This window comes from Chiloscyllium punctatum, chromosome 15 (genome assembly GCF_047496795.1).
Source record: "Chiloscyllium punctatum isolate Juve2018m chromosome 15, sChiPun1.3, whole genome shotgun sequence".
Taxonomy (NCBI): domain Eukaryota; kingdom Metazoa; phylum Chordata; class Chondrichthyes; order Orectolobiformes; family Hemiscylliidae; genus Chiloscyllium; species Chiloscyllium punctatum.
Window position 1 is genome coordinate 14,553,135 of NC_092753.1, and position 21,091 is coordinate 14,574,225.

A 21,091-nucleotide genomic window follows, 5' to 3' on the forward strand; every position below is an offset into this window, starting at 1 on the left:
TACCCTGCGGTATGTACCTATCCCTTTTCATTGCTCAAGTAAACATGACTGAATTATGGTCACTATCACCAAAGTGCTCACCTACCTCCAAATCTAACACCTGGCCAGATTTGTTACCCGGTACCAAATCCAAAGTGACCTCTCCTCTTGTTGGCCTGTGTACATTCTGTATCAGGAAACCTGTAAACTGCACACATTGGACAAAAACTGACACATCTAAAGTACTTGAACTATAGTACTTCCAGTCAATACTTGGAAAGGTAAAGTCTTCCATAATAACTACTTTGTTACTTTTTGCTGCTACCTATCTTTGCTATCTTTTCCTCTAAATCTCTGGAACTATTCAGAGGCCTATAGAAAACTCCCAACAAGGTGTCCTCTCTTTTCCTGTTTCAAATCTTAGCCCATACTACCTCAGTAGACAAGTCCTCAATGTCCTTCCTGCCACCATAATACTGTCCTTGACTAACAATGCCACACCTCCCCCTTTTTCGCCACCTTCTCTGTTCTTCCTGAACCAGCTAAATCCCAGAACCTGCAACAACCATTCCTGTCCCTGTTCTAACCATGTCTCTGAAATGGTCACAATATCAACGTCCCAGGGACTAACCCAAGTTCACCCACCTTATTCCGGATGCTCCTAGCATTGAAGTAGACACACTTCAAACTGCCTTTATGCTTGCCAGTGAACTCTTGCGACCTTGAAACCACATTTCTGACCTCACTACTCTCAACCTTCTGGACACTGGAACCTACAATTTAGCGAGGCGATGGGAACCTAAATTGTAGTTCCAGTGTCCAGAAGGTTGAGAGTAGTGAGATCAGAAATGTGGTTTCAAGGTCGCAAGAGTTCACTGGCAAGCATAAAGGCAGTTTGAAGTGTGTCTACTTCAACGCCAGGAGCATTCGGAATAAGGTGGGTGAATTTGCATGGGTTGGTACCTGGGACTTTGAAGTTGTGGCCATTTTGGAGATATAGTTAGAGCAGGGACAGGAATGGTTGTTGCAGGTTCTGGAATTTAGATGTTCAGTAAGAAAAGGGAAGGTGGCAAAAGAGGGGAGCGGAATCCAACTATGGAAACTTTCCACCATCAGAGCATAGGAAATTGAAATATTCACCCTTGTCCTCAAATTTCAGAAGGGTCCAGTGCTGATGGCAGAAGCTTTGTGCCTCAGGAATAAGTACTGGGAATGGGGGTGACACACCCTGGGTAGCGACACAAGTAGGCCATTTAACCCCTCCAGCTTGCACAACCATTCAATAAGATCAAGGCTGATCTTTGGCCTAACTCCATGCACCTGCCTTTGGCTCATATCCCTTAATACCTTTGCTAAACAAAAATGTGCCTATCTCCAACTTTAAAATTAATAACCAATGTTTGTGGAAATGAGTCCCAAACATTTCCCACCTTATGTGTACAGAAGTGATGATTCGGAGTGGTGCTCCGAAAGCTACTGCTTCCAATTAAACCTGTTGGACTATAACCTGGTGTTGTGTGATTTTTTAACTGTGTGCTGAAGTGCTTCCTAAAATCTCTCCTGAATGGTCTGGCCCTAATTCTCAGACAATGGCCCTAGTTCTAGAATCCTCAACCAGTGCAGTAGGTCAGACAGCATCCAAGGAGCAGGAGAATTGACATTTCAGGTATAAGCCCTTCTTCAGGAATTCCTAAAGAAGGGCTTATGCCCGAAACGTCGATTCCCCTGCTCCTTGGATGCTGCCTGACCTGCTGGGCTTTTCCAGCAACACACTTTTCAGCTCTGATCTCCAGCATCTGCAGTCCTCACTTTCTCCACAACCAGTGGAAAGAGTTTATCTTTATCTACCCTGTCTTTTCCTGCTAGTGCTACTGATCAGGTTGGTTGTGTCCTAAAGGACATAGCTGCTAACTGGGTCTGTGGCAGCTGGTGAGGGACCCAACAAAAGGGAAAAAACATACTAGACCTCATCCCTACCAACCTGTAGGATGCAAAGATTCTGTCCATGACAGTATCGTTCAGAGTGACCGCCCATATAGTCCTTGTGGAGACAAAGTCTTATCTTTATATTGAGAATACCCTCCATCATGCTGTGTGGCACTATCATCGTACAAGATGGTACAGATTTAGAACAGATCTAGCAACTGAAGACTGGGAATCCATGAGGTGCCATGGGCCATTAACAGCAGCGGATTTGTAATCCAGCGCAATCTGTAACCTCATGGGCCAGCATATCCCTCACTCAAACATTACCACCAAGCCAGAAGATCAACCTTAGTTCAATGGATGGTACAGGAGGGCATGCCAGAAGCATCACCAAGCATGCCTTAAAAATGAAAGAGTCAACCTAGTGAAGCTACCAAACAGGACTACTTGCACACCAAACAGCATAAGCACCAAGTGATAGAGCTAAGTGATCCCACAACCAATGGATCAGATCTAAGCTCTACAGTCCTGCCACATTCAGTTGTGAATAGTAGTGGATGATTAAACAACTCACTGGAAGAGGCGGATCCACAAATATCCCAATCCTCAACGCTGGAACACTAGCATAAAAGATAAAGCTGGAGCAATCTTTAGTTAGGAGTGTAAAGTGGATGATCCATCTCAGCTTCTTTCAATGGTCCCCAGCATCCCTGATCCTGTCTTCAGCCAATTCAATTCACTCAGTGATATCAAAAAACAATTGGAGGCACTGGATACTGCAAAGACTGTGGGCTATGTCAACATTCTGGCAATAGTACTGAAGACCTATCCTCCAGAACTTGCTGCTCCCCTAGCCAAGCTTTTCCCGTATAGTTACAACACAGGTATTTTCATGACAATATATCCAGTACACAAAAAAAAGGACAAATTCAGCCAATTATCACCCTATCAGTCTATTCTCGATCATCAGTAAAGTGATGGAAGGTGTCATCAACAGTGCTATCAAACAGCATCTACTCAGCAATAACCTGCTCAATGACGCCCAGATTGGTTTCCGCCAGGGCCACTCAACTCCTGATATCATAAGCGGCCTTGGTTCAAACATGAACAGAATGGCTGAATTCCAGAGAGAAAGTAATGGTCCTGATTAGAGTCTAAGGAGCAGGAAAATCGATGCTTCGGGGAAAAGCCCTTCATCAGGAATCAAATGGTGAGAGCCCTTGACATCAAGGATACATTTGACTGAGTGTGGCGTCAAGGTTTCCAAGCAAAACTGAAATAAATGAGAATTGGGGGCGAACTCTCCACTGGTCAGAGTCATATCAGACACATAGGGAGATAGTTGTGGTTGTTGGAGGGTCAGTCATCTCAGCTCCAGGACATCTCTGCAGGAGTTTCTCATGGTAGTGACCTAAGCCCAACTATCTTCAGTTGCTTCATCAATGACCTTCACTCCACCATAAGGTCAGAGGTGGGGATGTTCGCTGATGATTGCACAGTGTTCAGCACCATTCATGACTCCTCAGATTCTGACGCAGTCCATGTTCAAATGCGACAAGATCTGGAAAATATCCAGGCTTGGGCTGACAAGTGACAAGTAACTTAAACACCACTCAAGTACCTGGCAAAGACCATTTCCAACAAGAGATAATCTAACTGCTGTTCCTTAATATTCAATGGTGTTGCCATCACTGAATTGCCCTACTAACAACATCCTTTGAACCAGAAAATCAACTGGTCTCACCACATGAACACAATGGCTACAAGAGCAGGTTGGAGGCTAGGAATACTGCAATGAGTAACTCACTTCCCGATTTCCCAAAGCCTGTGCACCATTTACAAGATACAAATCAGGAGTGTGATGGAATACTCCCCACTTGCCTGAGTGAATGCAGCTCTTAACAACATTCCAGAAGCCTGACACTATCCAGGACAAAGCAACCTGCTTCACTGGCACCTCATCCACAAGCATCCACTCCTTCCACTATCAACATTCAGTAGCAGTAATGTGTACTATCTGCAAGATGCACTGCAGAAATTCACCAAGGATTCCTAAGCAGCAACTTCCAAACCCAAGCCCAATTCCAACAAGAAGGACAAGGACAGCATACACAGGAACACCACCAACTGCAAGTTCCCCATCAAGCCATTCATTATCCTGATTTGGAAGTATATCGCTGTTCCTTCAGTGTCGCTGGGTCGAAATCCTGGCATTCCCTCCCTGAGGGCATTGTGTGTCAACCTACAGCAAATGGCAGCTCACCACCAACTTCTCAAGGGATAGGCAATAAATGTTGACCAGCCATAGACATCCACATCCACCAAATGAATAAAATAAAATCTTGAAGACTTCGCTCAGATCACCACTTAAACTTCAAAATTCTCAATAAAATAGGCCTAATTTGTATAATTAGTCCTCATAACTTAACCCTTAAAATCTAGTTATCATTCTTGTAAACCTTGAAGGCTAATATATACTTCCGAAGTATCTGCCCACAGTACTCCAAGTGGGGTCTAACCAGGGTTTTGTATGACTGCAGCATTACGTTGGTACCCTCATGCTCAGTCCTCTTGATATAAAGGCCAGCATTCCATTACGAGAAAGTGAGGACTGCAGATGCTGCACATCAGAGTCGAGAGTGTGGTGCTGGAAAAGCACAGCAGGTCAGGCAGCATCCGAGGAGCAGGAAAATCAACATTCCAGGCATAAGTCACAACCTCAAATTCACCTAGACCATCTTGGATACCTCCCTCCCCTTCCTAGACCTCTCCATCTCCATCTGCGGCGACTGACTAACCATGTACATCTACTACAAGCCCACTGAGTTCCACAGTTACCTGGACTACACCTCCTCCCAACCTGCCTCCTGTAAAAACGCCATCCCTTATTCCCAATTCCTCCCTCTCTGCTGCATTTGTTCCCAGGATGACCGATTCCCCTATAGAAAATCCCAGATGGCCTCCTTCTTCAAAGATGGCAATTTCCCCTCCCACATGGACGACGATGTCCACCAATGCATCTCCTCTATTTCCCGCAGCTCTGCTCTTGAACCCCACCCCTCCCAATGCAAAAATGGATAGAACACCCCGAGCCCTCACCATCCACCCCGCCAACCTCCATATACATCGCATCATCCTTTGCCATTTCTGCCACCCACCACCAGGGATATATTTCCCTCCCCACCTCTATCAGCATTACAGAAAGACCATTCCCTCCGTGACTCCCTTGTCAGATTCACGCACCCCCACCAGCCCGCACCCCACACCTGGCATCTTCCCTTGCCACTCCAAGAAATGCAAAACATGCACCCACACCTCCCTCCTCACCTCTACCCAAGGCCCCAAAGGAGCCTTCCACATCCGACAGAAATCTCCCTGTACCTCCACGAATGTCATCTCCTGTATCCATTGCACACGACGTGGTCTCCTCTACATTGGGAGACAGGACGTCAACTTGGAGATCATTTCAGAGAACATCTCTGGGATACCGCACCAACAACCTCACTGCCCTGTGGCTGTACAGTTCAATTCCCCCTCCAACTCCACCAAGGACATGCAGGTCCTGGGCCTTGTCCATTGCCAGACCCTAACCACCCGACACCTGGAGGAAGAACACTTCATCTACTGCCAAGGGACCCTGCAACCATATGGGATTAATGTGAATTTCACCAGTTTCCTCATTTTCCCTTCCCCTACCTTATCCCAGTCCCAAACCTCCAACTCAGCACCGCCATCTTGACCTGTCCATTGTCTTTCCCATCTATCCGCTCCACCCTCTTCTCTGACCTGTCACCTTCTCCCCTACCTTCATCTACCTATTGCATTCTCAGCTCCACCCTGCTCCTACCCTGCTCCCACTTATCTCAGACCTCCAGACCACAAGCCTCATTCCAGGTGAAGGGGTTATGCCCAAAACATTGATTCTTCTGCTCCTCAGGTACTTCTCCAGCACCACACTCTTGACCCCCGCCAGCATTCCATTAGCTTGCTCGATTATTTTCTGCATCAGTTTGTGACATTTTAAATACCTATACACTTGAATCCCTAAGTCTCTTTGGATACCCAACGTATCCAAAGGAATACTCTGATCTATGCTTTCTCGGTCCAAACTGGATAACCTGGGAGTAAGTACTGGGCTTGGGGGGGTGGTTGAAGAGTTGGGGGAAGGTGTGTGTGATCCGAGAGTGAGTGACAGATGGTATGATTTTGCCTCCAGTAGAGTGTTTCACCTTAAGTGGCAATGCTTCTATTATAGAGTCGCAGAGGTGTACAGCATGGAAACAGACCCTTTGATCCAACTCATCCATGCCGACCAGATATCCAACCCTAATCTAGTCCCATTTGCCAGCACTTGGCCCATATTCCTCTAAACCCTTCCTAATCATATACCTATCCAAATGTCTTTTAAATGCTGTAATTATCTCCTAATACTGAAGGTGGGAGTGTCAGGGGAGGAAGTGGTGTATTCAGGAGCTCCAGGATTTTGGGCCCAGTGACACTGAAGGAACAGTGATTAAATTTTCAAGTTGGGTTGGTAAGTGGCTTGGCGGGAGCTTGCAGTTGGAAGTTTTCCCGTATATCAGGTGTGCTTCTCCTGGATTATAGAAGCTGTGGATTTGGAAGTTGCTGCTGAAAGAACCTTGATAAATTGCTGCTGAATATCCTGTGGACATGCATTGCTGCTAGTGAATGTTGGTGTTGGAGGGAGTAAATGTTGAAGATGATGGATGGGGTATCAATCAAATAAGATGCTTGGTTAGTGTCAATTTTCTTGAGTGTTGTTGTGAATGCATTCTCCCAGGAAATTGTAGAAGAGTATTCCATCACACTCCTGCCTTGGAGATGGTGGACCAGGCTTTGGGGAGTCAGGAGCTGAGTCACATGGCTCAGAGTTCCCAGCCTCTCTCCTGTAGCTTAAATAGAGACTGGCATTTGGATGCCACATTTCCTGAATACTGCAACATGCTTTTTATCCAACATGTTAACTTTGAACTCCAGGTACTGTTGCAGTGTGGGAGACAGGCAGTCCATTCATACACAGCAAGATTCCACAAACAGCAGTGAGATAAATGGCTGGATAATCTGTTGTAGCTGTGTTGGTTAGTGGAATAATGGTTGACGGGATGAATATTGACCAGAGCACCAGTGAGAATTTCTCTGTTCTTCCAACCATCAGCTCTTTTTACAACCATGTGAGTGGTCTGACAGGGTCTCAGGTTAATGGCACCCCTGAGAGACAGTATTTCTGACTGTGCTGCACAGCCTTGGGTCTGCAGTGGAGTGGCTGCAACATACCATCTGGACTGTGCAGGGAGATTTAAACTAGTGAGCTTCTAGCCTGATGGCAAAATTATTAGTGGTTGAGTCAGGAATAACACGCAGCCCCTTTCTTTGATTTGCAATGGTTTGATTGTCCTTTATTTCAATATGAGAACAAAAACGAGAAGAAAATTAAGCATGATGGCAGTGAAATTAAAATCTATTCTGATCTCTAGCAATAGATATTATAATACGTCAATGAGCGCATCTTGCAGAATCCCTACAGGGAGAAATGGAAGACTGCAGATGCTGGAGATCAGAGTCAAGAGTGTGGTATTGGAAAAGCACAACAGGTCAGGCAGCATCTGAGGAGCAGGAGAACCAACATTTCCGGCATAAGACCTTCATCAGCAAAGGCTGTAGAATCCCTACAATGTGGTAGCAGGCCATTCAGCCCACTGAGCCCACACCAACCCTCCAAAGAGCATCCCATCCATACCCACCCCTACCCTTTCCCTGAAACATTCATTTCCCATGGCAAACCCCTTTAGCCTGCACATCCATGGACACTATGGGCAATTCAGCATGGCCTATTCACCTAACCTGCACATCTTTGGAGTGTGGGAAGAAACCAGAGCACCTGGAAAAACCCACACAGACACAGGGACAGCATGCAAACTCTACACAGACAGTCACCCAAGGGTGGAACCGATCTTGGGTTCCTGGGCTGTGAGGCAGCAGTGCTAACCATCGCCATACATAACATATAGCTAATTCTGTTCAACGTGCTTATAATGACCTTTCACAGGACATGGGAAAGGATTTGGAGAACTGTGTTCATTTTATTAACTGTTTATCACCAAATCATTTTATATGATGATGTGTAATGAGTAGTTTAGCTTATAAATCTTATCCTGTAATCTACAAAAGTCAAAAATGGTCTTATAATCATATCAAATCTATCTTTTACTGCACATGAGATAGGAAGCTTTATAACATGGTCACACAAATTGTTTGCCAACCATTTGTTATTTGTTTATGTTAAAGAGCAAGAACATTATCTGAAAGGTGACTTGTGACTGTTCTGAGCCAATGTAAGTCGTGAGTGTGTCAATAGGATAATTCACTGTAGCCGCTCAGCTACTCCAGACACTCAAGAACATAATGGTTTTCTTCAAAGAGAACTCAGTCCTTTATAAAAGAGGTTTCCTCATAATACCCTTTCTTGTTGAAAATGAGATATGGAATCATAGAGTTATACAGCAGGGAAATAGACCTTTCAGTTCAACTAGTCCATGCGACCAGATATCCTGAATTAATAGAACATAGAACACAGAAAAATACAGCGCAGTAATCTAGCCCCATTTGCCAGCATCTGCCTATGTCTCTCTAAACTCTTCCTATTTATGTACCCATCCAGGTGCCTTTTAAATGTTGTAGTTGTACCAGCCTCCACCACTTCCTCTGGCAGCTCGTTCCATACACACACCACCTCTACATGAAAAACTTGCCTCTCAGGTCCCTTTTCCCTCTTGCCTTAAATCTACACCCTCTAGGTTTGGACTCCCCTGACCGAATATAAAGACCTTGGCTATTCACCCTATCTATATCCCTCATGATTTTATAAACCTCTATAAGGTCACCCCTCAGCCTCTGATGCTCCAGGGAAAATAGCCCCAGCTTATTCAACTTCTCCCTCTTGCTCAAATCTTCCAACTCTGGCAATTTTATTGTAAATCTTTTCTGAACCCTTTTAAGTTTAACAATACCTTTCTTAAAGCAGGGATACCAGAATTGAACTGTCATTCAATTGTCATTCCGAAACTGTCCGAACCAATGCCCTGTACATTCGCAACATGACATCCCACGTTGGAAAACGAGTGAAACCGTTAAGTGGAGGGGGGAGATAGTAACCAAACAATTCTTTTATAGCAATGACATGGTGCCACCAAGTTAAAGCTAGAGACGTAAACTGCAAGAGTTAAGAGTATTCCACAGATATCAATATTGACTAATAAAGACCAGTGTACCAAAAGCCTTCTTCACTATCTTGTCTACCTGCAATTCCACTTCCAAGGAACAATGAAGGTCTCTTTCTTTGGTAACACTCCCCAGGACCCTACTAATAAGTGTGTTAGTCCTGCCCTGATTTGCTCTAGCAAATGCAGCACCTCACATTTATCTAAATTAAACACCACCTACCACTCCTCAGCCCACCAGCACACCTGATAAAGGTCCTGTTATACTCTGAGATAACCTTTCTTCACCATTAGATTGTAGTAAAACCAATTTGGTTCACTAATGTCTTTTAGGGAAGGAAATTAGATTAGATTCCCTACAGTGTGGAAACAGACCATTTGGCCCAACAGGTCCACATCGACGCTCTGAAGAGAAGCCCATTCAGACCCATTTCCCTCTGACTAATGCACCTAACACTATGGGTAATTTAGCTTGGCCAATTCACCTGTTCTGTAGGTCTCTTTTTGGATTGTGGGAGGAAACTGGAGCACCTGGAGGAAACCCACGCAGACACTGGGAGAATGTGGAAACTCCACACAGGCAGTCGCCCGAAGCTGGAACCCAAAGTTGAGTCCCTGGCGCTTTGCGGCAGCAGTGCTAACCACTGAGCCACTGTGCCGCCCAGAAATCTGCCATCCTTACTCAACCTAGTCCAAATGTGACTCCAGACCCACAGCAATACTCTCAACTCTTTCTGAAATGGTCCAGCAAGTCACTCAGTTCAAGAACAATTAGGGAAAGGGAGCAAATGATGGTGTTAAAGGTGATGCATGCATCCAATGAAAGCAATATTTAAAAACAAAATTGCTTTAGGCGAGAGTTGTAGCAACAAAAGATTTGTGTCTGGAGGCCAATCTTAGTAAAGCTGCTACCCTGTGGTAGGGATCTGACTAGGATGGACAGGCTGCATGGAGAGGCTGGGATCTGTGAGGCTGGGAATGGTGTGGTTCTGGATTGTCACTTTTTGGTACAAGATATTGTCAGGTCTCAGAGTTCCTGCGATGTCCTTGGATTGTAAGCGAGCCCGTTAAAAATGAAACAATTTCAGACCAGCTGATGAATTTAGTTGACATTAGAATCGTGAAGCATGATAAAGTTATCATCTCGTGTGCTACAGGATTATTATAAACTGAGCACACAGTCAGAAAGTCACTTCATAACTAGCATAGTTATTAATCCATTTACACTAATCTAAACAGTGCTGATACCTTAGGAATGCTCTTAACTCCTGTGCTTTACGTCTCTAGCTATAACTTGGTGACACCACGTCATCGGTATAAAAAGATTGCTCAGTTTCCCTCCGCCCCCCATAACGGTTTCACTTGTTTTCCAACACACTTGACTTTGCCCCCTGTTTGGACTGTGGAACACAGAGATTTGAAGGGGATAGAACAATGGCGACTTTCAATGAGAAGAAGACTTGTAATCAACACATGGAAGAATTCAAACGCTTTGTCTGGAATCCAGACACAAAGGAGTTCATGGGACGGACACCCGGAAAGTGGGGTAGGTGCGACCCGCACTGCAACAAAATGGGGCTGGCTGGCATCGGGCAAAAATATCAGCAAATTCTTTGAGGGTAGAAGGTGGTGAGAGGGGGAGACAAGTTATGATGTTCAAAATTTTGGTTAGCCGGCAGTTCGGAGATTGAGGGGCATAAATAAGGTGAAAGACGAGGGTCTTTTCCCTACGGCAGGGGTGTTCAAGACTGGAGGGCATATTTTTGAGGTGAGAGGAAGAAGGTTTAAGAAAGAAATGAGGGGCAACTTTTTTTTTACAAAGAGTGCGGTTCATCTGTGAAATGAACTTCGAGAGGAAATGGAGGATGCAGGTACAGTTGCAACATTTAAAAGACTTTTGGATAAGTTCATGAATAAGAAAGGTTTGGAAGCAAACCGGCCAACACAGGCAGGTGGGACTGGTTTAGTTTTATATTATCATCGGCTTGGGCTAGTTAGACTGAAGGGCCTGTTTCCACACCATATGCCTCTATGATTGCATGATAGTAATACTTATGTGACTATGCAGCGATAATTCACTAGGATAATCCCAAGGAAGAGACAATATGGTTGTCAGTTTGGCAATTGAGATGACACAACTATTTCTGGGGCTTTGGCTTTGTTTGAGATTGGTGCAGGACTAATGGGAGAGATTGGGCCAGTGGGATTAGTTTGAGATTGGTGCAGGACTAATGGGAGAGAATGGGCCAGTGGGATTAGTTTGGGATTGATGCAGAGCTATGGGGAGGGAGGGGTACTGTGGGATGAGTTTGAGATTGATATAAGGCTATAGGGAGTGAGTAGGACAATGGAATACTTTGGGTTTGATACAAGACTATAGAGACAGAATGGAATTACTTTGGGATTGACATAGGACTATGGAGAGAGAGTGGGACTAGTTTGGAATTGATGCAGTCAAATAGAGGGATATTAGAATTTCTACAGTGTGGAAAAAGGCTCTTTGGGCCAGCAAGTCCACACCGACCCTCCAAAGAGTAACCCAACCAGAGCCATTACCCCTGACTAATGCACCTAATCTACACACCCCTGAACACTATGGGCAATTTAGCATGGCTAATTCACTTAACCTGCTCATCTTTAGACTGTGGGAGGAAACCGAAGTACTCAAAGGAAACTCACAGAGACATGGGGAGAATGTGCACACTCCACACAGACAGTTGCCTGAGGCTGGAACCGAACCTAGGTCCCTGGCACTGTGAGACAGCAGAGCTAACTACTGAGCCACCGTGCCACCCTATGTTTGGGGTTGATACTTGGGGCTTAGGGGAAAAAAAACAGACAGGTTTATTTGACATTGATACAGGGCTATGAGAAGTGAGGGACAGTGGAATTAGTCCTGGATTGCTCTAGAAGCATCAGTGCAGACTGAGGGTTGCAGTAAAGGGCAATGGTTTTATTGATGGCTCATAAACTGCTGAGTATTGTTTGTCTGAGAAAGTTTTCACCCTCCAATCCACTCTGCTCAGAATTAATTTCAAGTCATTGATGGGTAAAATGTCGTGATTCTGAGTGACAGCACCCTAATTGTAGTCCTAATTAATGTAAGAGAGGGAGAAACATAATGTTAGATAAGAAAGCTTGATAAGTGTGATAAGGGCTGGTCATGAGAGTGAGTGCCCTTTCAAGCATAATTTCGCTCCTTTAACCTTGATGTAGAAAGTTCATTTGCTGGCAGACTGTAGACCATTTTTGAAAGTGACTATTTTTTACCTTGTTTTTAATCTGGTGTGATAACAATAACAACAACAATAAAAACAAAAATTGCTAGAAAAGCTCAGCAGGTCTGGCAGCATCTATGGAGAGAAATCAGAGGTAACAGTTCAGGTTGAGAGACCCTTTCTTGTAACTCAGTTTCACTTTTTGTTTCTGATTTACAGCATCCTTAGTTTTTTCAGTTTTTACTTTATGCGTTTAGTCGTCCTGTGTTAGAGCACGCCTGGCCATAGCTTTGGAGAAAGTTGATCACAAATATTTAGAAGGTGCCCATTCCCCAGTTGTGGTATATTTGATTCCAACACCACCTACTGGTCTATGAGGGGACATGTTGTGGAGGTGCTGGTGTTGGGCTGGGGTGGACAAAGTTAAAAATCACACAACATCAGGGGACAACATGGGGACAACGAACAATGAAATCTCAGTACAACCTACTGGTCTATCAGGGGACAACGAGCAGTGAAATTCTAATAAAACCTGCAGGTTGATGAGGGGACAACGAGCAGTGAAATCTCAGTACAACTCTACTGGTCTATGAGGGGACAACGAGCAGTCAAATTCCAGTACAATCTGCAGGTCTATGAGGGGAGAGTGAGCAGGGAAATCCCAGTACAAACTGGCCAAAAATATAAAGGAGGATAATAAAAGCTTTTTTAGGTATGTGAAAGGCAAAAAAATGGTTAAGACTAAAATTGGGCCCTTGAAGACAGAAACAGGGGAATATATTACAGGGAACAAAGAAATGGCAGAAGAATTGAATTGGTACTTCAGATCTGTGTTCACTGGGGAAGACACAAGCAATCTCCCTGAGGTAACAGTGGCTGAAGGACCTGAACCTAAGCGAATTTATATTTGCCAGGATTTGGTGTTGGAGAGACTGTTAGGTCTGAAGGTTGATAAGTCCCCGGGGCCTGATGGTCTACATCCCACTGAAGGAGGTGGCTCGAGAAATCGTGGATGCATTGGTGATTATTTTCCAGAGTTCGATAGAGTCAGGATCAGTTCCTGCGGATTGGAGGGTGGCTAATGTTGTACCACTTTTTAAGAAAGGTGGGAGAGAGAAAGCAGAAAATTATAGACCAGTTAGTCTGACCTCAGTGGTGGGAAAGATGCTGGAGTCAATTATAAAGGATGAAATTACGACACATCTGGATAGTGGTAGCAGGATAGGTCAGAGTCAGCTTGGATTTATGAAGGGGAAATCATGTTAGACTAATCTTCTTGAATTTTTTGAGGATGATCCAGTAGATGTAGTGTACCTGGACTTTCAGAAAGCTTTTGATAAAGTCCCACATAGGAGGTTAGTGAGCAAAATTAGGGCGCATGATATTGGGGGCAAAGTACTAACTTGGATTGAAAGTTGGTTGGCTGACAGGAAACAAAGAGTACTGATAAATGGCTCCATTTCAGAATGGCAGGCAGTGACCAGTGGGGTACCGCAGGGATCAGTGCTGGGACTGCAGCTTTTTACAATATATATTAATGATATAGAAGATGGTATTAATAATAACATTAGCAAATTTGCTGATGATACTAAGCTGGGTGGCAGGGTGAAATGTGAGGAGGATGTTAGGAGATTACAGGGTGACCTGGACAGGTTAGGTGAGTGGTCTGATGCATGGCAGATGCAGTTTAATGTGGATAAATGTATGGTTATCCACTTTGGTGGCAAGAACAGGAAGGCAGATTACTACCTAAATGGAATCAATTTAGGTAAAAGGGCAGTACAAAGAGATCTGGGTGTTCTTGTACACCAGTCAATGAAGGTAAGCATGCAGGTACAGCAGGTAGTGAAGAAGGCTAATAGCATGCTGGTCTTCATAACAAGAGGGATTGAGTATAGAAGCAAAGAGGTTCTTCTGCAGCTGTACAGGGCCTGGTGAGACTGCACCTGAAGTATTGTGTGCAGCTCTGGTCTCCAAATTTGAGGAAAGACATTCTGGCTATTGAGGGAGTGCAGCGTAGGTTCACGAGGTCAATTCCTGGAATGGTGGGACTACCTTACACTGAAAGACTGGAGTGACTGGGCTTGTATACCCTTGGGTTTAGAAGACTGAGAGGGGATCTGATTTGAGACATATAAGATTATTAAAGGATTGGACACTCTGGAGGCAGGAAACATGTTTCCGCTGATGGGTGAGTGCCGAACCAGAGGACACAGCTTAAAAATATGGGGTAGACCATTTAGGACAGAGATGAGGAGAAACTTCTCCACCCAGAGAGTGGTGGCTGTGTGGAATGCTCTGCCCCAGAGGGCAGTGGAGGCCCAATCTCTGGATTCATTTAAGAAAGAGTTGGATAGAGCTGTCAAGGATAGTGGAATCAAGGGTTAGGGAGATAAGGCAGGAACAGGATACTGATTAAGGATGATCAGCCATGATCATATTGAATGGTGGTGCAGGCTCGAAGGGCAGAATGGCCTACTCCTGAACCTATTGTCTATTATCTACAACTTGCAGGTGAGTGGAGAGTGAGCAGCGAAACCCAGTAAAATCTATTGTTTTATGAGGGGAGAGTGGGCAGTGAAATCCCAGTACAACCTACTGGTCTATGAGGGGACAATGAGCCGTGCAACCCAGTAAAATCTATTGGTTTACGAAGGGCGAGTGGTCAGTGAAATCCCAGTTTACCCTACTGGTTTATGAGGGGAGGGTTGGTTAGTAAAACCCTAGTACAACCTATAGAGTTTCTGCGGTATGTCAGCAAACAGGTCATTGTAAATCAGATTGAAGAATGAAGATCATTTGAATAGAAAACCAGGAAATTAAAAGCAGAGCTTTTCTTTATTGTTGTTATGATTTGGAGATGCCGGTGTTGGACTGGGGTGTACAAAGTTAAAAATCACACAACACAAGGTTATAGTCCAACAGCTTTAATTGGAAGCACACTAGCTTCCGGAGCGTACCACCTAATGAAGCAGCGACGCTCCGAAAGCTAGTGCTTCCAATTGAAGCTGTTGGACTATAACCTGGTGTTGTGTGATTTTTAACTTCTTTTTGTTAGTGTCCTTTTAGGGACAATTTACTGAAGCTTGAAAACAGGCATGAGATAGATCATAGACAGATAATAGTTGAATTTGAAATATCATAAATAAACATTAAAAAAAGTGATTATTTTAAATCTCTTTACCATGGCATACAGATTTCTAAAGTTAATGTTTCAAGACCAGAGAAGGGTTTTAGCTACAATTATAAGTTGGTATCTTTTTAAAAATCTCACTCAGCTGCATTTTTTCAGAAACAATATAGCGTGGACGCTGGATATATGAAATAAAAACAGAAAATATTGACAGTTCCCCACAAGCCAGGGACACAAGATTAATATTTCAGATTGATGACCCCCTCAGAAAAAATTTTGAAAGATAATAAGATTTATTATTAATGAAAGGGGGCAGCGAGTCTGGAGCGTATGAAGAAACAAAAGCTATGTCCAGAAGAGATGCGAGTAGCAGTATGGATGCTCCAGCAGAGAGAAAGAAAAACCAGGGAGATAGGTCAAATCAAAATAAAGGAAGGAAGCAAAATGGGAACAGACATTAGAGTTTGAAATGATAGAACATAGAACAGTACAGCACAGTGCAGGCCCTTCGGTACTCGATGTTGTGCCGACCTTTACCCTACTCTGAGATCAAACTAACCTACCTACCCTACATTTCACTATTATCAATGTGCCTATCTAAGAGGCATTTAAATGTCCCTAACGTATCTGACTCTCCTACCACTGCTGGTAATGCATTTCACGCACCCACCACTCGCTGTGTAAAGAACTCACCTCTGATAATTCCCCTAAACATTCCTCCAATCACCTTAAAATTATACCCCCTCATGATAACCATTTCCACCCTGGGAAAATGTCTCTGGCTATCCACTCTATCTATGCCTCTCATCATCTTATACACCTATATGAAGCCACCTCTCATCCTTCGACACTCCAATGAGAAAAGCCTAACTCCCTCAATATTTCTTCATGCCGTCCAGTCCAAAATCATTGTTGAGTCTAGAAATCTGCAAAACCCATCAGAAGGGGAGGTGTCATCCCTCAGCACTGTTTTGAGCTTCACTGGAATAATATAGAAGATGGCATATGTGATGCTTGCCTTCATTAGCCAGAGTATAGATTATAGGAGCAAGGAAGTCTTGTTACAACTTTATAAAACATTGGTTAAGCCAGAGATGGAATACAGAGTTCGCCCTGTCAGAAGGATGTGATTGCACTGGGGAAGGTACAGAGGAGATTCACCAGGATGTTGCCTGGGATGAAAAATCTCAGTTATGTGGAGAGACTGAAAAGGCTGGGTTTGTTTTCCTTGGAGCAGAGGAGGCTGAGGGTGAAGTCTGATTGAGGTCTCCAATATTATGACAGGGTAGATCGTGAGAATCTTTTCCCCCATGACAGACGTGTTTAAGACCAGAGGGCATGAGTTTAAAGTGAGGAGCAATTGGCTTAGAGGAGTTCTGAGAGGGAAAAAAGAAATCCCTCAGAGGTGGGTGGAAATCTGGAAGGTGTTGCCTGAGAGGGAAGTGGAGGTAGGTACTCTCACAACATTTAAGAAGCATCTGGATGAGCACTTAAAATGTCAGGGCTGGTAAGTTGTGGACCAAGTGCAAGTGAATGGGGTTAGTGTGGTTTGGTTTTTGTAATAGATATGGTGGGTCAAAGGGCCTGTTTCTATACTGTTTCTACACTTGTTACAGCTAGAACAGGGTGTGCAAAGCTGCAGATCTCAGCACATCATCAGTATTGTATTGATTGCCTCAGTGTTGAGTGACTCAGTGAACCCAATGGCTGTTACTGATAGCAATTTACAAATTTAACTGAAAAAGTGCTGGCAGTTGAGGGTTTTACATGCTGACAACCGTGAACGTCCACAGTATGCTACGGATGTAACCACAAAAATCCCAGCCGGTAAAACAGGAAGTGCTGTCTTCTTTCAGACATCATGGGGACTGTGGAATTTCAACTGAATTTGGAGTTTGAAGAGGGCATAAGGGAAAAGGGAATAAAGGATTAAGTTGATGTATATGGATTTGAAGGCTGGATGAGTTCCATCTAGAGAAGCACAGGGTGGTCAGGCTGAATGAACTGTTTCTGTGCTGTATATCGTATGTACTTCCATGTAACATTTCACTACTCTTTTTCCAGTTCTTATCAGTCTATACTACGCAGCCTTCTATGTTGTAATGTGCGCATTGTTTGCACTGGCCCTATTTGTGTTGTTGACCACAACAGACCCCTATACACCGACCTATCAAGACCAGCTCAAATCACCAGGTAAGCTCTGTGACTATATGTGTGTAACAGTCTATGTGTCTCAGTCTGATTCTCACTGTTATGTATAAAGTTGCATAATATTTGGAATATTGTGCGCAGTTTTAGTCAACACACTATCAGAAGGACCAAGATGCTTTGGAGAGGGTGCAGAGAAAGTTTACCAGGATGTTGCCCAGTCTGGAGCGTTTTAGTTATGAGGAGAAATTGGATAAACTCGTATTATTTTCACTGGAAAGACGGAGGCTGAGGGGCAACCTGATAGAGATGTACAAAATTACGAGAGGTATGGTTGGGGTGGATAGTCAGAGGCTTTTTCCCAGGGTGGAAAGGTCAACTACAAGGGGGCACAGGTTCAAGGTGAGAGGGGGAAGGTTTAGGGGTGATGTGTGGGGAAAACTTTGCACACAGTCGTTGATGGGTGCTTGGAATGCACTGCCAGTGGAGGTGGTGGAAGCAGGCACGGTAGCAACGTTTAAGGTATATCTTGATGGAGGTGAACAGAGGAATAGAAACTATGCATCGGCAATAAGTACCGGGTCTAAATAAGGATCAGAATTGGTGCAGGCCAGGTGGGTCAAAGACCCAGTTCCTGTGCTGTATTGAATTGTTATTGTCATTTAGTGATTTGATTTTTTTAAAGAGAGAAATTTGGTTTCAAATCTTTGAAGGCAACTATTTTTAAGAGGTCAGAATTGCATTTGGGGCAGTGACTGGAATACAAAATTTCAAAGAAAATTAACTCAGTGCCTTGCAGTATACCAGGGCTGATGGGGTGTCTATACTGCTAAGTTTTCTACAGAGAAAACAGCCGACAGGCCACAAGCATAGTTTTGATTTCAGTTCAGAAGAATCAATTGTTCCGTTCAGAAGGACATCTTCTTCCTAGCAGAAGAATCCAGTTGTCAATTCAGGATAATAGTGACCTTAGCAGAAGGGTTTTCTGTTGTGGAGTCTCCAAGCTGTGACAGATTCGAAAGAAGTTTTCAAGATCTCAGCATTGAAAGGAATTTCAGCTGAGCAGAATTGAAATGCAATTCTAAAATTGTCTCAGCCGTCCAAGAAGGAGACTTGACACATGTCAAATAAGAGAGAAAAGAACAAAATAAGAGAGAAAAAAGCAAAGTTGACATAGAAGTGACATTTTTTTGAGACTGGGTCTCTAAAGATATTGCTGGGAAACAGACTGCAATGTTTTCTTTTAAAGCAAAAACAGAAATTGCTGGAAAATCTCAGCGGATCTGGCAGCATCTCAGACAAAGATTTCAAAACCTTAAAGTTTTGGGACCATAAGGTCATAAGGCCATAAGACATAGGAGCGGAAGTAAGGCCATTCGGCCCATCGAGTCCACTCCACCATTCAATCATGGCTGATGGGCATTTCAACTCCACTTACCCGCACTCTCCCAGTATCCCTTAATTCCTTGCGAGATTAAGAATTTATCAATCTCGGCCTTGAAGACATTCAACGTCCTGGCCTCCACTGCGCTCCGTGGCAATGAATTCCACAGGCCCACCACTCTCTAGCTGAAGAAATGTCTCCTCATTTCCATTCTAAATTGACCCCCTCTAATTCTAAGACTGGGCCCACGGGTCCTAGTCTCCCCGCCTAAAGGGAACAAATTCCCAGGGTCGAGTGACACTTCCTCAGAACTGATGGTGGCTAGGAAAATATTGTTTTTTTCATGTCGAAGACAGGGTTGGGGGAGGGGGTAAGGAGTAAACGATAGGTGGGGTTGGAGCCCAAACAGAGAGAAGAACAGTTGGACAGACAAAGGAGTTGTTAATGATCAGGCTGGGAGGGTATTAATGGGGACTGGTAGTGCCGAGCAATGGGTTGTGTATGGGGATTGGGGTAAGGGCATTGAGGAGCTCAAGCCTTAAAGTTGTTGAACTCGATATGGAGTCCAGAAGACCGCAGGGTCTCCAAACGCAAAGTGAAGTGCTGTTCTTCTAGCTATGAGTCCCTACCAGAGGCAGTCCCTGAGGAGTGTGAAGTGGCTGTGGAAACCAGGTTTAGCAAATACCTGGTCAAACACTAGGAGCAACTGTGAAATTAATGACAGGTGAGTCTAAGCCAGAGGCAGTATTTTTGTTGTTTATGTTAAGATCTCTCTTTAAATGTAACATATATACATTTCTGTTATGTTATGAATTTGCAAAAGAACACTTGCAGTCTCATGTGAATATGTTTCAGTGACAAAGCACTACGTTAACAAACTGAAAAAGTTAATTATGATCTATCAAGCCATATTTCATCCTGATTTATCCAGTATTACCACCAGAAGAGACCATAGTAAAGTGGAGCTGTTGGTGGGGTCAGAATTTATTGAAATTAAGAGGGACCCATGCCTCTTGTAAAGAAATTAGGCATGTGGCGGTGCTAAACATAAAAACAGAAATGTTGTGGTGAAGTATTGTGCATTAGTTCAATTTTCAAAATGTCTTTTGAATGTTGCTGAGATCTTTAGAGTCATAGAGATGTACAGTACAGAAACACACCCTTTGGTCCAACCCGTCCATGCCGACCAAATATCCCAACCTAATCTAGTCCCACCTGTCAGCAACCGGCACATATCCCTCTAAACCCTTCCTATTCTTATACTCATCCGGATGCCTTTAAATGTTGTATTTCTATCAGCCTCCACCACTTCCTCTGGTAGCTCATTCCATACAAAATCCACCCTCTGTGTGAAAAAGTTGCTGGTTAGGTCGCTGTTAAATTTTTCCCCTCTCACCCTAAACCTATGCCCTCTAGTTCTGGACTCCCTCACCCCAGGGAAAAGACCTGGTCTATTCACCCTATCCATGCCCCTCATGATTTTATAAACCTCTGTAAGGTCATCCCTCAGCCTCCAAAGCTCCTGGGAAAACAGCTCCAGCCTGTTCAGTCTCACCTTATCGCTCAAACCCTCCAATCCTGGCAATATCCTTTCAAATGTCACATCATCCTTCCAATAGGAGGGAGACCAGAATTGCACACAATTCAAATTATGGCCTAACCAATGTCCTGTATAGCCGCAACATGACCTCCCAACTCCTATACTCAGTGTTCTGACCAATAAAGGAAAGCATATCAAATGCTTTCTTCACTATCCTAACTATCTATCACTACCTCGTTGTACTCTGACGTAACCTTCTTCACTGTCCACTACACCTCCAATGTTAGTGTCATGGGCAAACTTACTAACTATACCTCTTAAGCTCACATCCAAATCATTTATATAAATGATGAAAAACAGTGGACCCAGCACCAATCCTTGTTTTACTCCACTGGTCACAGGCCTGCAGCTTGAAAAGCAACCCTCCACCACCACCCTCTGTCTTCTACCTTCGAGCCAAGTCTGTATCCCAGTGGTTAGTTCTCCCTGTATTCCATGAGAGCTAACCTTGCTAACCAGTTTCCC

General features: G+C 44.0%; 1 protein-coding gene across 1 annotated transcript in view; it reads left to right on the forward strand.

The window, feature by feature from the left end:
- The first annotated feature begins 10,434 nt into the window (after positions 1 to 10,434).
- Positions 10,435 to 21,091, forward strand: part of LOC140485896 (potassium-transporting ATPase subunit beta-like) — a 40,658-nt gene continuing 30,001 nt past the window's right edge. The window contains exons 1-2 of the mRNA XM_072584343.1: positions 10,435 to 10,689; positions 17,559 to 17,687. Coding sequence (XP_072440444.1) covers positions 10,578 to 10,689; positions 17,559 to 17,687 — 241 coding nt within the window. The 5' untranslated portion in view covers positions 10,435 to 10,577. The remainder of the gene's footprint in view (positions 10,690 to 17,558; positions 17,688 to 21,091) is intronic.